Here is an 18192-nt window from a genome sequence, read left to right on the forward strand (position 1 = left end):
AGACCAGCTGGTCTATCAAGCCTGTCCCACACCCAGTGATGGCTGAAGCATCATAACTAAACACTTCCCCCTCCTCTACCACCACCGCCCCCCACTCCGCCCCGCAGCCATGTAATCCCCTGGGAGAGTCAATAAACCAGAGAAAAAACCCAGGACCAATAACATAGGAACATAGAAACAGGAGAAGGCCATTCAGCCCCTCGAGCCTGTTCTGCCATTCAATTAGATCATGGCTGATCTGTATCTTAACTCCATCTCACACATTGGTTCTATAATAGCTTTAATACCTTTGCCTAACAAAAATCTACCAATCTCAGTTTTGAAATTCTCAATTGACCCCCAGCCTCATCAGCTTTTTGGGGGAGAGAGTTCCAGATTTCCACTCCCCTTTGTGTGAAGAAGTGCTTCCTGACATCACCCTTGAACGGCCTAGCTCTAATTTTAAGATTATGCCCCTCTTGTTCTGGACTCTCCCACCAGAGGAAATAGTTTCTCTCCATCTACTTTATCAAATCCTTTAATCATCTTAAACACCGCAATTAAATCACCCCTTAATCTTCTATATTCAACGGAATACAAGCCTAGTCTATGCAACTAGGCCTCATAATTTAACCCTTTTAGCCCCGGTATCATTCTGGTGAATCTGCGCTGCACCCCCTCCAAGGCCAATATATCCTCCCTGAGGTGCGGTGCCCAGGACTGAATGCAGTATCTCCGGATGGGGTCTGACCAGAGTTCTGTACAGCTGGAACATAAACTCCGCCACTTTGTACTCCATCAGGGGAAAAATAGACTGGAAAATTCCTTTCCGATCCACTCAGGTGATCAAAACCAGTCCAGGAGATCACATGGATCACGTGCTATCTGTAAAGCCACTTACCTCCTGTATAATACGATCTCTGCCCCCAGTCAGGATCCGATCCAGCTCCCTTTTGAAGGCAGAGTGTCAGCACCCACCTCACCGGCTGGTATTTTATTCTGATCCTATCAGAACGATCAAAAATAAACTTGGTGAAACATTTGAGGAATATTAATTTAAAGCATCAGAAAACATCTATACATTTAACTTTCTTCCCAAAGAAAAAAAATCGCAGCGATTGAATGAGGCTGATGAACTAAAGGGGTTAATTATATCAGCGCAATCGGGCAGAATCAGCCGAACCAGCGCAGAAGATCAGGGGAATTTTAAGCGTAGTTGAGTTACGCTCGAAATCATTTACTTTCGTGTTTTCCGCGATCTTTTACGCTGGTTTAAGGTTCAATTCGCCCAAATCAGGCCCGGCCCACAAAACTGGCCACACCCCTAGTTCTAATTTGCGTGTTTCCGCCAATTACACATCACATCCAAAAACACGTCAGATTCCACATGTACGTTGACGACACCCAGTTCGACCTCACCACCACCTCTCTTGACCCCTCCACTGTCTTTCATTTGTCACGCTGCTCGTCCGACAGCCAGTAGTGGATGAGCAAAAATTTCCTTGTCTTTGTCATTGGTCCTTGCCATTATCTTTGGTCCCCGCTGCAAACTCCATTCCCTACCACTGACTCCATCCGTCTCCCTGGCCACTGTCTGAGGCTGAACCAGACCGTTCACAACCTTGGCGTCCTTTTTGACCCTAAGATGAGCTTCTGACCACCAATTGCTCTCCAGTGCTAAAACCACCTACTTCCACCTCCGTAACACCGCCCATCTCCGCCCCGCCTCAGCTCATCTGCTCATCTGCTGCTGAAACCCTCATCCGTGCCTTTGTTACCGCCAGACTCGACTATTCCAATGCTGTCCTGGCCGGCCTCCCATCTTCCACCCTACATAAACTTAAGCTCATCCAAACTCTGCTGTCCGTATCCTAACTCGCACCAAGTCCCATTCTCCCATCACCCCTGTGCTCGCTGACCTACATTGGCTCCCGGTCCAGGAGCGCTCGATTTTAAAATTCTCATCCTTGTTTTCAAATCCCTCCATGGCCTCGCCCCTCCCTATCTCTGTAATCACTTCCGAGATCTCTGCGCTCCTCCAATTCTGGCCTTTTGTGCATCCCCAATTTTAATCGCTCCACCATTGACGGTCGTGCCTTCAGCTGCCTAGGCCCTAAGCTCTGGAATTCCCTCCCGAAACCTCTCCGGCTCTCCACCTCTCCCTCCTCCTTTAAGACGCTCCTTAAAACCTACCTCTTTGACCAAGACCTGTCCTAATACTTTCATTTGTGGCTCGGTGTCAAATGTTCTTTGATAATCGCCTCTGTGAAGCTCCCTGGGGATGCTTTATAAATGGAAGTAGTTGTTGTTGGGGAAGGCTCTTCAAATTGGCCTCATTTTCTTAGGCACACAGACACCAGTAGGCACGTTTTAAAGATTTTCTCATATCCAAAAATATTTAATTTACTAAGAAACTGACTATTGTACACCAATGAAACTATTAACTGGTTCAGTATAGTTTTTTAAAGTCATTTTCAGTGATTTTAAATCTGGTTACTCCCAGGTGGAGGACTGGACACCCTTATTAAAAATGCTTATCTTTGCTGATAAACCCATTTTCAGCCGTATTAATAAAACTGCCCCAGTTTACCACTCTTAAATAGATCAAGGAATACTTTTTAATGGAAAGAAAAAAAGAAACAATTACATTCTATTACGCTGCCCGATTGCACTGGTTCACGGGAGATTTTACGTTTGTGATTATGCGAATGAATTTTAGCGGAAAATTTCAAGCGCGCTTTTGGGTGCAATTTCCAGAACGCGCCCAAAGCGGAAACTCTAGCCTGTGGTGCCTAACGCACTGGGACCTATCAGGCAGCAGTGAATGCAAAGGACGGCAGCATCATGTTCAGTTCAGATAGCAGTGTAAACATAGCTGCTGAATACTGTCAAGGGTTACAAGTGAGTCCATCTGGTCGTCTCAGCAGAATCTTCAATGGAGATGAGCCAACAGTTCTAAATTGTGGAGAAAAACTTGGCAGTTCAGTGCCAGTCGAGCTCAGGAATGCCAATGGCCCTCAACACCAGGGTTCATCTCCCTGTCAAAAAACCCCTGATGCCTATTACGATGAAAACAAACGCTCGTCTGTGACAAGACACCAGAGACCGAGAAAAATAAAAACGCTCGCTGTCTCACACTTCAACATATAATGACAGAGAGGAAGAGAGAAATTAATTTCTTTGTCTTTTTGTTTTATGACTTACGAGCTCAGGAAATCCAATGTTTTGTTTGGGAGGGGGTTGGATTGGAGAAGGGGGTCGATTTGAGGGTGAGGGTGTGTAACCTCTTCTGACAGTAAAATAACATCAATAGAAGTTCAGAAAATGGACGCATATGTCATTTGTTTGCAGGGGGGTGGAGACGGGATTGGGGTTTTGCTCGTTGTTGTTCTGAAGGCGATCTTATTGAAACATATAAGATCCTGAGGGGACTTGAAGGGGTAGATGCTGAGAGGATGTTTCCCCTTGTGGGAGAGACTAGAACTAGGGGACACAGTTTAAAAATAAGGGGGCTCCCATTTAAGACGGAGATGAGGAGAAATTTTTTCTCTCAGAGGGTCTGTGGAATTCTCTTCCCCAGAGAGCGGTGGAGGCAGGGTCATTGAATATTTTTAAGGCTGAGTTAGATAGATTCCTGATTAACAAGGGAATCAAAGGTTATAGTAGGTAGACGGGAAAGTAGGGTTGAGGCCACAATCAGATCAGCCATGATCTTATCAAATGGCAGAGCAGGCTCGAGGGGCCGAATGGCCTACCCCTTCTCTTAATTCGTATGTTGGTATTTAAAGCAGTGTTTACTTACATTTACTTTTCAGCATGTATCCCTGAATAGAATCGTAGCACAGCACAGAAGGAGGCCATTCAGCTCATCGTGCCTGTGCCGGCTCTTTGAAAGAGCAATCCAATTAGTCCCACTCCCCCCTGCTCTTTCCCCATAGCCCTGCAATTTTTCCTTTTCAAGTATTTATCCAATTCCCTTTTGAAAGTTACTATTGAATCTGCTTCCACCACCCTGCCAGGCAGTGCATTCTAGATTGTAACAACTCTATCAAATCTCCCCGTAACTTTCTCCACTCTAAGGAGAACAATCTCAGCTTCTCTAGTCTCTCCTTATCACTGAAACCCCTCATCCCTGGTACCATTCGAGTAAATCTCCTTTGCACCCTCTCTAAGGCTTGACATCCTTTCTAAAGTGTGGTGCCCAGAATTGGACACATTACCAAAGCTGAGGCCTAACCAGTGATTTATAAATGTTTAGCATAACTTAGTGATATAGTGATCATAGTTTTTTTTCCCATCTTAGCCCAGGAGTCTTAAGCCCAATTATAGCTCCCCCCATCGTGCTATCCTGAGATCAGCAAACCCAACACAAACTGGATTGGAACTTGGGTCCCAACTCGTTTGGCCATAACTGGAGTATTGTGTCCAATTCTGGGCACCGCACTTTAGGAAAGATGTGAAGGCCTTAGAGAGGGTGCAGAAGAGATTTACTGGAATGCTTCCAGGGATGAGGGACTTCAGTTACGTGGATAGACTGGAGAAGCTGGGGTTATTCTCCTTAGAGCAGAGAAGGTTGAGAGGAGATTTGATAGAAGTGTTCAAAATCATGAAGGGTTTAGATAAAGTAAATAAAGAGAAACTGTTCCCATTGGCGGAAGGGTCGAAAACCAGAAGACACAGATTTAAGGTGATTGGCAAAAGAACCAAAGGCGACATGAGGAAAAGCTCTTTTATTCAGCGAGTGGTTGTGATCTGGAATGTGCTGCCTGAAAGGGTGGTGGATGCAGATTCAATATTGGCTTTCAAAAGGGAATTGGATAAATATTTGAAGGGAAAAAATTTGCAGGGCTACGGGGAAAGAGCAGGGGAGTGGGACTAACTGGACTGCTCTTACAAAGAGCCGGCACTGGCTCGATGGGCCGAAAGGCCTCCTTCTGTGTTTTAACGATTCCATGATTCTACGGTCAGTATGGTTCAGTAACCCCACTGGATAGTGCATTCACCAAGGTACAGAATCAATAACATTGAATCTTTAATGCATCAGTCACGCATTTCTTACTCTTACTGTGTGAAATAAGAGCTCGAGGGTAAGGGCAAATTCTACTGTCCAGTTCTAAACGCAGTTTTATGTTGTTCAGATTGGGCGATTGGTGATTGGTCAGCACGGGATCCTCTCCACACCGGCTGTGTCCTGCATCATCAGAAAGATAAAGGCCATTGGAGGCATCGTTCTTACAGCCAGTCATAACCCTGGAGGACCAGGCGGGGATTTTGGTGTTAAGTTTAATGTGGCCAATGGAGGTGAGTGTCTTCAGTTACAGTCACTCATTCACGATAACGTGTCATTAGATAGCGGCAGAAACGGACTGGAACAGTAACAGATGAAGTACCTTGTAAAACATGTATTGTAAATCAGGGTTTATTATTAAAACACTGACATTTAATATAATATCTATATATGTAGTGGGAGAACATTTTTTTCAATAACAACTACTTGCATTTGTATAGAATCTTCGAACATCCCAAGGCGCTTCACCGAAGTGTAATCAGACAAAAATTTGACACCGTGCTAAAGATGGAGAGATTAAGAGGGGTGATTAAAAGCTTGGCCAGAGATGTGGGTTTTAAAGAGGGTCTTAAAGGAGGAGAGGGAGAAGGAGAGGCCGTGATTTACAGAGCTTAGAGCCTAGATGGCTGAAGGCACGGCCGCCAGTGGTGAGGCGAAGGAAGTTGGGTTGCAAAAAAGAGGCCAGAATTGGAGGAGCGCAGAAATTTTGGAGGGTTTTAGGGCTGGAAGAGGCTACAGAGATAGGGAGGGGCGAGGCCATGGAGGGATTTGAGCACAAGGATGAGAATTTTAAATTTCAGGCATTGGGGAACTGGGAGCCAAAGGGGCGATGGGTGAATGGGACTTGATTCAGGATAGGTTGCTGGCAGCAGAGTTTTGGAAGAGCTGAAGTGTGTGGAGGGTGGAGGATGGGAGATTGGCCAGACGAGCATTGGAATAGCCGAGTCTGGAGGTGACAAAGACATGGATAAGGGTTTCAGCAGCACGAGCTGAGGCAGGGCAGAGACGGGTGATGTTACGGAGGTGGAATGGGGCGGTCTTGGTGATGGAGCAGGTTAGAAACTCAGCTCGGGGTCAAATAGAATGCTGAGGTTGCGAACGGTCTGTTTCAACCCAAGATAGCGGCCAGGGGAGGGATTGAATTGGTGGCGAGGGTACGGAGTTTGTGGCGGGGGTTGAAGACAATAGCTTGGATTTACCCAATGGAGGAAATTGCGGCCCATCCAGGACTGCATGTGGGACAAGCAGTCTAACAGCACCGAGGCAGCGGTGGAGGGGTTGAGAGAGGTGGTAGAGAGGTCGAGCTGGGTGGAACCTGACCCCATGTCAGATGTCACCAAAGGACAGCATGTAGATGAGGAAGAGGAGGAGGCCAAGGATAGATCCTTGGGGGACCCCAGGGGTAACAGTGTTGCCTGTATACTGCGCACCTTAGGGTCACTTCTCCAAACGCGCACCTTAGCACGGAGCCTCATCCGCTGCAAAAACACAGGCACACTCGCTGCGATTTTTCATCCACGGATGGAAAATCGTGGGAAGTGCAGCTTTAATTTCTCACCATGCCGCTCACGGGAGGGCGGTGGGGGTGGGGGGTTTAAGCTCCATGTCAGGAAGGGACAGTCGGAAAATCAACTCTTACGTGTCACAAAACCATAAAGGCTTTCTTTATAAATGGGTTCACAATTTTGTAACCTGTTGCTTCATGGAAGAAAATCTTCTCCTAAATGAGTTACAGCACCATAAATCATAAAGAATAGCTGCAAAAGTGGCCTAAGAAACACCTATGAATTTTTAGATTATTAAATACTCTTAAAGTAACGTACGGGGCAATTCCACGCTCCCACATTCCCAGAGTGGGGAGTGGCGCTTTCAAGGAGTAGCGAGGCTATAAAGTTATATTTGATTCGTCTTCTCCCTTCAAGTGCAGTTTCCCTGCTGAGAGCGTGGGATCACAGAGTTAGCCCCTTTGCAAAAACGAGCATCTTCCTTTCCTATTACGTATGCAAGCGCAGGATTTCCTGAGTGTGCGGATTTCAGTTACAGGAAGGTCTTTTAATACACAAACGTTGAATAATAGATTCACCAGGAATTAAGAAGCAAGCCAACAATTCTGTCACGAGGCTCTCAGATGATGCCATGAAGTGAGCGTGGAACCAGATAACAAATTGCTACCTTTCACTCGTTTCCCAGTGTGTGTTATTACAGATGACAAATTTAGTGAATTTATTCCCATTGTGCATACTTTTCACGTGTTCCAGCATTTCCCTTTAGTGTGGTGACCTTGCTGGGAATGTCAAGTAGGTAACTATTGTGGAGAAGAGACGTAGAGGATGAGGTAGTTGATGACGTTTGATTGAAAGACTAACAATATTACAATACAGTACTTCAGCTCATCCAAAATGCTGCTGCCCATATCCTAACTCACACCAAGCCCTTTTCACCCATTACCCACTGTGCTCACTGACCTACATTGGCTCCCAGTCCGGCAACACCTCGATTTTAAAATTCTTGTCCTTGTGTTCAAATGCCTTCGAAACCTTGCCGCTCCCCATCTCTGTAACCTCCTCCAGCCCTACAACCCTCCGAGATCTCTGCGCTCCTCCAATTCTGGCCTCTTGCGCATCTCCGATTTTCATCGCTCCACCATTGGTGGCCGTGCCTTCAGCTGCTTAGGCCCTAAGCTCTGGAATTCCCTCCTTAAACCTCTCTGCCTCTCTACCTCTCTCTCCTCCTTAAAACCTACCTCTTTGACCAAGATTTTGGCCACTTTCTTAATATCTCCTTATGTGGCTCAGTGTCAAATTTTGTCTGATTATTCTCCTCTGAAATGCCTTGGGACGTTTTACTATGTCAAAGACGCTATATAAATTCATGTTGTGTTGTTATTGTATTGTACTATGGGCAAACTTGAGGTCTTCAGCAGATTGCTGCATGTACCTCATTTTGTCCGGGATACGCAATGAGGAACTGTGGAATCTAATTTAGATTTTACGAGAATGCTGATCTGATAACTGGCAAGTGAGGAAGATCATGGAATGGTCCTGATGACACAACTGAGAATTGTTTTATTTCAAGGATCTGATTGTTGTCAGTTGAGATGTCAAAAAAAATGATGGAGGTGACATTGTCATAGCTGATGTAAAGTATTCTTCTCCCCTGAATATTATTTTTTCCTGTAACTGATTAGGTGACTTGTAACTATAGTTATTGATAGGATTCGTGTAATATTCATATAACTGTGAACATGGAACATTTCCTACTCCAAGTCACACTGTAGTAAGTTGGGATGTTCAGCCTAGTACTGTAATAGAGACTTGCTGGCAATATTTAACTTATAATTATTACTTATGAAAGGAATTGAAGGTTTACGGATATGTACTGACAAAGTTGGTGAAATACTTTATGAATCTTCTGTTGGGACCATGGAAATATCATCTGTGGAAACACAAATAGTTGGGGTTGAGTGATGTGGATTGTTACAATTGAATGATTGCTTAGAATTTTAGCCCATTTATCTTAGGAATTAGGGAGAATTTTCAGAGTTGTTTCTGTTTCCCTCCATATGCATTTCTCCACCTCTCACTCCTCCTTTAAGACGATCCTTAATTTGACAAAATCTTGGTCAAAGACCTCTTTGACCAAGATTTTGGCCACTTTCCTAATATCTCCTTTTGTGGCTCAGTGTCAAATTTGTGTCTGATAACACTCCTGTGAAACGCCTTGGGACGTTTTACTATGTTAAAGGCGCAACTGGTCACTTGCACAAAGGGAATGGTGCCCAGTCATTAACAGATCTCCCTTGGCATTCATCCTGGGGGTGAGGGCTGGAATTTGGCAAAGGCAGCTTGACTCTTCCTCTGGGGCAATTCTGGACAAGTTCAAAGCATCTTCCCCAAAAATGATTGATTTGGCAGTAGTTCCTCTCCTAACAACAATCGTTTGCTGTTAGGAAATCAGCATTATGGGTCCCATTTCAGCCAGGATGGTATCGTGGCATCTTGAATGTGCCTGCATCATGCAGATATTCAGTGCAGTGGGGGCAGAGAAGGTGGAACTGGTTAGGATTTCTATCAGCTTGCACTTCAATAGTCATCTTTAACGTAGAAAAACATCGCAAAGTGCTTCACAGAAGCATAATCAAAAAAATTGGACGCTGAGCCAAAGAAGGAGATATTAGGAGGTTATGTCAATAAGCTTGGTCAAAGAGATGGGTTTTTCAGGGGGGTCTTAAAGGATGAGAGGGAGATGAGGAGGCGGAGAGGTTTAGGGAGGGAATTTATATAGCTCCTTTAATGAAGTTAAATGTCCCAAGGCGCTTCACAAGTGAGTTATCAAACATAATTTGACACCGAGCCACATAAGGAGATATTAGGACAGGTGACCAAAAAGCTTGGTCAAAGAGGTAGGTTTTAAGGAGCGTCTTAAAGGAGGAGAGAGAGATGGAGAGGTTTAGGGAGGGAGTTCCAGAGCTTAGGGCCTAGGCAGCTGAAGGCACGGCCGCCAATGGTGGGGCGAAGGAAATCGGGGATGCGCAAGAGGCCAGAGTTGGAGGAGTGCAGAGATCTCGCAGCAACAAGTAAACCTCACTTTAAAAAAAATTACCAGTTCTTTAACAACTCAGAACTTCTGGTCTGAAAGTGAGCACAGAAGGGACCACTACCTTAGGATCTACTGTGTTCATTACTAAACTATGGTTAGATTTCTGTTCTTCTTGTACAATCCCAATGATAGGCTTGTAAAAATAACTCAGGCCTGTTTGCTTTGCTCATTTTGAGCCTGTAAGTTTAGTTTGATTTATTTTTTTGTAACTACTTGTACTCTCTGTTTTGTTTCCTTAGGCCCTGCTCCTGAGTTGGTGACAGAAAAGATCTACCAGATCAGTAAAACTATCGAAGAGTTTGCCATCTGTCCCGATCTGAGAATAGACCTCTCTCGATTGGGCAGGCAAGAATTTGATCTGGAGAACAAGTTCAAACCCTTCAGAGGTATTTTGTTGGATTGTGTACAGCTCATTCCCAATTCTAAATTGGGCAGACTTCTCATCTTCATAAGAGGGAATTTACCAAGCATTCCAACGTTGCCCCATTTCAAAAGGGGATTGAAGCAGGTTTGGGATTCCAGAGGAGTGGGTAACCTGGTTCTTCTACCTGTTTTTTAAAAAAATAGTTCATTCAAGGGCTACAATGGTGCAGCAAAATAACACCATTCCAAACAGAAATTTGTGAATGGAAGCAGTGGTGTGCTTAGAAAGTCAATGATGGGAACAGGAAAAGCAAATTGTCCACAGTTTGGACACTAAAGCGGTTTCTTTGGATTGTTTGAGAGGTGCGGTCTTTATGAAGGACTTTAGGTTAGTATCCTAAAATATTTAGGGCGGAGCTTAAGGTGTTAGCTATGGCTTAGTTGGTAGCACTCTCGGCTCTGAGTCAGAAAGTTTCGAGTTCTAGTCCCACTCCAGAGACTTAAACACAAAATATAGGCGGGCATTTCAATGCAGTACTGAGGGAGCGCTGCACTGTCCAAGGTGCTGTCTTTTGGATGAGACGTTAAACCGAGGCCCTGTCTGCCCTCTCAGGTGGATGTAAAAGATCCCATGGGACTATTTTGAAGAAGAGCAGGGGAGTTCTTCCCGGTGTCCTGGACCAATATTTATCACTCAACCAACATCACTAAAAAAATAGATTATCTGGTCATTATCACATTACTGTTTGTGGGAGCTTGCTGTGCGCAAATTGGCTGCCGCGTTTCCTACATTACAACAGTGCCTACATTTCAAAAGTACTTCATTGGCTGTAAAATACTTTGGGACGTCTTGAGGTTTTGAAAGGTGCTATATAAAGTCTATACAAATTGAAGTGGAAAAATTTGCGGGGCTATGGGAGAAAGAGTAGGGGAGTGGGGCAAATTGGATAGCTCTTTCAAAGAGCTAGCACAGGCACGATGGGCCAAATGGCCTCCTTCTGAGCTGTATCATTGTATGATTCTATGATTAAAATTATTCAAATTGGTACAAAATTCAGACTTTTCCTTCGCAGCATGAAGGTGGATTACTCAATTCAAATTGATTTGGTTTCAAAATTAGGTTTGGAGCTGATCGCTCCCATTGCCCTTTTGTCACCTGTAACCTATCACCTCCGTGGGGTAGATTTTGACTTTTGGTGGGCCCCCCCCTGTGATTTTGAGGCTCTGGCCTCATTTACATTCACCAGGTGAGCTACAGGGCGTCAAACAAGCATCCCCGACACAGCTCGCCAGATTGACCACAGGAAATAGATCTTGGTGGAGAGAGGTCGCGATGGCGGAGGGTTAGGGTCATGGGGCAGCAGGGACCCAGATTATTTTTGTGGGCTGTGGACTTGCATTCTTGCTCCTCTGGTGCCCACAACAATAATTCAAGACTTACGGGGCTGAAAGGGTTAAATTATGAGGACAGGTTGCATAGACTCGGCTTGTATCCGCTTGAGTATAGAAGATAAGAAGTGATCTGATTGAGGTGTTTAAGATGATTAAAGGATTTGATAAGGTAAATAGAGAGAAACTATTTCCTCCAGTGGGACAGTCCAGAACAAGGGGGCAGAACCTTAAAATTAGAGCTAGGCCGTTCAGGGGTGATGTCAGGAAGCACTTCTTCACACAAAGGGGAGTGGAAATCTGGAACTCTCTCCCCCAAAAAGCTGTTGAGGCTGGGGGTCAATTGAAAAATTCAAAACTGAGATTGAGAGATTTTTGTTAGGCAAGGGTATTAAGGGTTACAGAACCAAGGCGGGTAGATGGAGTTAAGATACAGATCAGCCATGATCTAATTGAATGGCAGAACAGGCAGGAGGGGCTGAATGGCCTACTCCTGTTCCTATGTACCTTTCGAGAGCCTCTTCTCTTCTATCGCCTGTGGAACTGGTCGGAGAGTCCTAGTTACCTCATAGGACCCCGATTTCCACATTAAAAGAGGGCCTATAGCCTGAAGCAGACGGGCAGTTTGGATACCCGGTGGTAGGCTCCTTTCAAAATGGCGTTGGCCATATGGTGAGGCCTCCGACCCCATTTTTCGGCCGTTACCACCCCGTTAGCTCCGGGCGAAGGGAGTCACGATCGACCCCGTTACATGTGTAAGACTGAGTGAAGCTGTTAGACTGGTCAAACATTGCAGCTGGCTCCCGAGAGTTGAAAGGTTACATACCACTGACTCCCGCTTGGCCCGCAATTCCTCAGCCCATTGCTGAGTGGCCGTGACATGAGACAGCTGGACTGAATTGGCTGGTGACTTGCCCATCAGTGGCAGATCTCCATCAAAGTCTGCTGCTTGAAACTGGTGACTGAAGCCTGTACACAATAGATGGGGAATCAACCAAAATGCATTCATGTGGCTTAGTCTCCATCATAATGAACAATTCCTGAAATACCAGTCAGTGTTGCATCTTGTGGATCAGATTCACTGAAACCTGTTACAAGGCTGATCTCAAGACTTGCATTTTCTCCAATCTCATACTGGACGTCCACTCTATTTATTTCATAGAATTTCATATAATCACACAGCACAGAATGAGGCCATTCAGCCCATCGTGCCTCTGCCAGCTCTTTGAAATGATGTGGAGATGCCGGTGATGGACTGGGGTGGACAAATGTAAGGAATCTTACAACACCAGGTTATAGTCCAACAAATTTATTTTAAAATCACAAGCTTTCGGAGATTATCCCCTTCGTCAGATGAATGAGTGAAAAGGTTCTCAAATCGCATATCTTATACTAGGCTGGGACAGCATCACACCAATCAAAAGGTGTCGTTGTTATTCAAACAGGCCAGTCACGGAGAACAGCACGTCCCAGTACACTGGATATACATTGTGTCAATTACACAGACAGGCAGAAAGAAAACCAAAATGGCAGAGAGAGAGAGAGAATATTAAAAAACATAATTTTTTCCCCCCTTTTTGCTGGTGGGGTTACGTGTAGCGTGACATGAACCCAAGATCCCGGTTGAGGCCGTCCTCATGGGTGCGGAACTTGGCTATCAACTTCTGCTCGACGATTTTGCGTTGTCGTGTGTCTCGAAGGCCGCCTTGGAGAACGCTTACCCGAGGCTGAATGTCCTTGACTGCTAAGAATCACTGAAGAGACTACACGGCGAAGAATCACTGAAGAGACTACACGATAACATCAACAAGTTCCATCCCACCATCAAACTCACCATGGACTACTCCTCAGAATCGGTTTCTTTCTTGGACACACAAATCTCCATCAAAGACGGGCACCTCAGCACCTCACTCTACCGCAAGCCCACGGACAACCTCACGATGCTCCACTTTTCCAGCTTCCACCCCAACCACGTCAAAGAGGCCATCCCCTATGGACAGGCCCTACGAATACACAGGATCTGCTCAGACGAGGAGGAACGCGATGGACACCTACAGACGCTGAAAGACGCCCTCGTAAGAACGGGATATGACGCTCGACTTGTCGATCGACAGTTCCGACGGGCCACAGCGAAGAATCGCATAGACCTCCTCAGAAGACAAACACGGGACGCAACCAACAGAGTACCCTTCGTCGTCCAGTACTTCCCTGGAGCGGAGAAACTACACCATGTTCTCCACAGCCTTCAACATGTCATCGATGACGACGAACACCTCGCTAAGGCCATCCCCACGCCTCCACTACTCACCTTTAAACAGCCACCCAACCTCAAACAGACCATCGTTCGCAGCAAGTTACCCAGTTTTCAGGAGAACAGCGTCCACGACACCACACAACCCTGCCACGGCAACCTCTGCAAGACATGCCAGATCATCAACACGGATACCACCATCACACGAGAGGACACCACCCACCAGGTACATGGTTCATTCTCCTGTGACTCGGCCAACGTTGTCTACCTCATACGTTGCAGGAAAGGATGCCCCGGAGCATGGTACATTGGCGAGACCATGCAGACACTGCGACAACGGATGAACGGACACCGCGCAACAATCGCCAGACAGGAGGGTTCCCTCCCAGTCGGGGAACACTTTAGCAGTCAAGGACATTCAGCCACCGATCTTCGGGTAAGCGTTCTCCAAGGCGGCCTTCGAGACACACGACAACGCAAAATCGTCGAGCAGAAGTTGATAGCCAAGTTCCGCACCCATGAGGACGGCCTCAACCGGGATCTTGGGTTCATGTCACGCTACACGTAACCCCTCCAGCAAAAAGGGGGGAAAAAATTATGTTTTTTAATATTCTCTCTCTCTCTCTCTCTCTCTCTCTCTCTGCCATTTTGGGTTTCTTTCTGCCTGTCTGTGTAATTGACACAATGTATATCCAGTGTACTGGGACATGCTGTTCTCCGTGACTGGCCTGTTTGAATAACAACGACACCTTTTGATTGGTGTGATGCTGTCCCAGCCTAGTATAAGATATGCGATTTGAGAACCTTTTCACTCATTCATCTGACGAAGGGGATAATCTCCGAAAGCTTGTGATTTTAAAATAAATTTGTTGGACTATAACCTGGTGTTGTAAGATTCCTTACATTAGCTCTTTGAAAGACCTATCCAATTAGTCCCTCTCCCTTGCTCTTTCCCCATAGCCCTGCAAATTTTTGAGTTGCCTATTTCCACTAGTGGAAAACATAGAAATCTGGATTTGACACGGGAGTATCCAATGTGGGCTGATTGGATAAAAGTAGTCTTTCTCTGCTGCCATAACTATATTACAGCTATAACCTCTTGAAAGTGTTGGAGGATACTGAGAAAATAATGGGCCAGACTTTGCTGTCAAAATAACGATGAGGCTAATGGCTGATATTATTTATGCGTAAATGATACAGCAACTTCAGGCGAGGGGCAGATGCACGGTTAAACACGGATATTCAAAAGTTGCTGTCCGAGATGCGCCACTCTGCCGTTAGCTTCACGAAAACGGCATCTCGTCGTTTGCTTCACCATTGAAATACATTGAACGGTGTGAAGTTCCTGTATTTACACAGTAGATACAGACTAAATTCACCACAGAAAGTTAACTCTTGTCCACTTCAGTCTAAGTATCCTTTTAACAATGTGTGTTAAGCATTAATTACTGCTAGTCAACCTCTCTGGCACTGAAAATTAACTATTACAAGTCTCATTCCTTCAGGTTTTAATTGTTGTTGGAGATTTTAAAAATGTCAAATTTAATTTTTTTTTTACTTTTCCTTTCTGGCAGTTTTTTTCCCTCTCTCTTAATCCACTCTTTCTTTCCCTCTCTTTATTTCTCTTTCTGTACCTGATTTGACATTGAATTCACCCACTCTAACTTACACTTCCTTCTCAGCCCTTGCGCTATTAATTTCCCAATCCTTCAATCTGATTGGTGAGGGAGATACCCAGTTACTTGCCCTGTTCACTCTGGTCCCAGATGCCCTGTTTCCCTCACTGCCCCGTTATCAGCTCGCACTTTCAGCAACTTGCCATGCAAAAAATGTTAAAACCTAAACGATCAAAGGCAAGTCTATAACTAATGTCAGAGGCCATTAGATGTTATGCTACAACAAACTATGGGCCAATAATCTGCTGAAAATTATCCAATCTGATTTGAACTGAAATTAATTTTTATGACGTGCTTTTGATTTTAATCCCACTGCTGGTTTTGAAACCACTGCCTCCAGGGCAGCATCGATCTGTACCTCAGTTTTCTCCTTAATGCTGTCACCAGTAAAGTTTTACATCAATGTGACATGTTAACAATACCAAATGCAGTGTCAGATGTAGCTTAGTAAATACTTTACATCTTTTGTTTATCATTATTCTCCTTGCTCAATTTAAAGACCAATTTCAAGTTTTCCTCTCAGTTCACAATGTTGCATTCTAATCCTCTCCAAACTGATTCACATGCTGCCTCAGGAATTTTCTCATTCACTATGAGAATGTCCTTTTTGACCCTGAGATGAGCTTCTGACCCCACATGTTATCCATCGCCAAGACCGCCTACTTCCACCTCCGTAACATCTCCCGTCCCCGCCCCTGCCTCAGCCCTTCTGCTGCTGAAACCCTCATCCGTACTTTTATTACCTCCAGACTCGACTATTCCAATGCTCTCCTGGCCGGCCTCCCATCTTCCACCCTGCGTAAACATGAGCTCATCCAAACCTCTGCTGCCCGTATCCTAACTCAAACCAAGTCCCGTTCTCCCATCACCCTGTGCTCGCTGACCGACATTGGCTCCCGGTCTGGCAACGCCTCGATTTTAAAATTCTCATTCTCAGCAGACGCCATTAGATTTCCTGCCACAGCAAATTATGGGCCAATAATCTTCTGAGGATTATCCAAGCTGGGGTGGAATGTGAGCTGTGAGGAGGATGCAGAGGCTCCAATGTGATTTAGACAAGTTGGGTGAGTGGGCAGATGCAGTAATACATGGATAAATGTGAGGTTATCCACTTTGGTTGTAAAAACAGAAAGGCAGATTATTATCTGAATGGTAATGGATTGGGAAAAGGGGAGGTGCACCAAGACCTGGGTGTCCTTGTAAACCAGTCACTCAAAGCGAGCGTTCAGGTGCAGCAAGCAGTTAGGAAGGCGAATGGTATGTTGGCGTTCGTTGCAAGAGGATTTAAGTACAGGAGCAGGGATGTCTTACTGCAGTTATATAGGGCCTTGTTGAGACCATATCTGGAGTATTGTGTGCAGTTTTGGTCTCCTTATCTGAGGAAGGATGTCCTTGCCATGGAGGGAGTGCAACGAAGGTTTACCAGCCTGATTCCTGGGATGGCAGGACTGACGTGGGAGGAGAGATTGGGTCGACTAGGCCTATATTCACTAGAGTTTAGAGGAATGAGAGGCGATCTCAACAAAACATATAAAATTCTAACAGGACTAGACAGACTAGATGCAGGGAGGATGTTCCCGATGGCTGGGGAGTCCAGAACCAGGGGTCACAGTCTCAGGATATGGGGTATGCCATTTAGAACCGAGATGAGGAGAAATTTCTTCACTCAGAGGGTGGTGAACCTGTGGAATTCTCTACCGCAGAAGGTAGTGGAGGCCAAGTCATTAGATGTATTCAAGAAGGAGATAGATATATTTCTTAATACTAAAGGGATCAAAGGATATGGGGAAAAAGTGGGTACAGAGTACAGAGTTAGACGATCAGCCATGATCATTTTGAATGGCGGAGCAGGCCCAAAGGGCCAAATGTCCTACTCTTGCTCCTATTTTCTATGTTTCTATATTTCAATCAGATCTCTCCATGGCCTCGCCCCTCCATATCTCTGTAACCTCCTCCAGCCCGACAACCCTCCGAGATCTCTGCACTCCTCGAATTCTGGTCTCTTGTGTATCCCCGATTTTAATCGCTCCACCGTTGACGGCCGTGCTTTCAGCTGCCTGGGCCCTAAGCTTTGGAATTCCCTCCCTAAATCTCTGCCTCTCCACCTCTCTCTCCTCCTTTAAGATGATCCATACAATCTACCTCTTTGTCCAAGCTTTTGGTCACCTGTCCTAATATCTCCTTATGTGGCTCAGTGTCAAATTTTCTTTGCTAACGTTCCTGTGAAGTGCCATGGGACGTTTTACGATGTTAAAGGCGCTATAGAAATGTAGGTTTTTGTTGTTTTTCTCGGGAGGTGTTGTCTGGACGAGCAGGGTGGAATCCACCAATGCTCTGTATGGCGAGATGCAAGATTTGAGCTGTTTAAACTCTACCATTACCCCATGCATATTTCAGGGTCCACGAACCTTGGGTCTTGTAAACTGACACTTAAAGGCTGTTTGCGCTTTGGCAAGTGAAGTGTCTCTCTATGGGGAAATAGTGTGCACTCCATATTAGGCAAATAGTAACACTACTTGTGTGGATTTCTAAGCAGCTTCTTTTGGAGATTATTAAGTATGGTGATAGGTTTCTGTGTCAGACAGCTGGTTGCTTTGAAAAAAAAAGTCACCGCCTCTATTTCTTGGCTTCTATTTTCTTAATTGGATCAAACCCTACTGGGCAACGAAGGTTTCTGCACTGACAGACAGCCATTGAACCATAGAAAAAATACAGCACAGTCGGGGGCCATTAGGCCCATCGTGTCCGTGCCGGCTCGAAGAATAACCAGGTGTCCATTCTAATCCCACCTTCCAGCACCTGGTCCATAGCCCTGCAGCTTACAGCAATTTAGGTGCAGGTCCAGGTACTTTTTAAAAGCGTTGAGG

The 18192-nt window shown here is 45.4% G+C and overlaps 1 protein-coding gene across 1 annotated transcript in view; it reads left to right on the forward strand.

Moving 5' to 3' along the window:
• pgm5 (phosphoglucomutase 5) overlaps nt 1-18192 on the forward strand; it is a 127606-nt gene that overhangs the window by 31501 nt on the left and 77913 nt on the right. Inside the window, exons 2-3 of the mRNA XM_067983505.1 lie at nt 5118-5280; nt 9886-10032. Of these exons, the coding sequence (XP_067839606.1) occupies nt 5118-5280; nt 9886-10032 (310 nt within the window). The remainder of the gene's footprint in view (nt 1-5117; nt 5281-9885; nt 10033-18192) is intronic.

This window comes from Heptranchias perlo, chromosome 4 (genome assembly GCF_035084215.1).
Source record: "Heptranchias perlo isolate sHepPer1 chromosome 4, sHepPer1.hap1, whole genome shotgun sequence".
Classification (NCBI taxonomy): Eukaryota; Metazoa; Chordata; class Chondrichthyes; order Hexanchiformes; family Hexanchidae; genus Heptranchias; species Heptranchias perlo.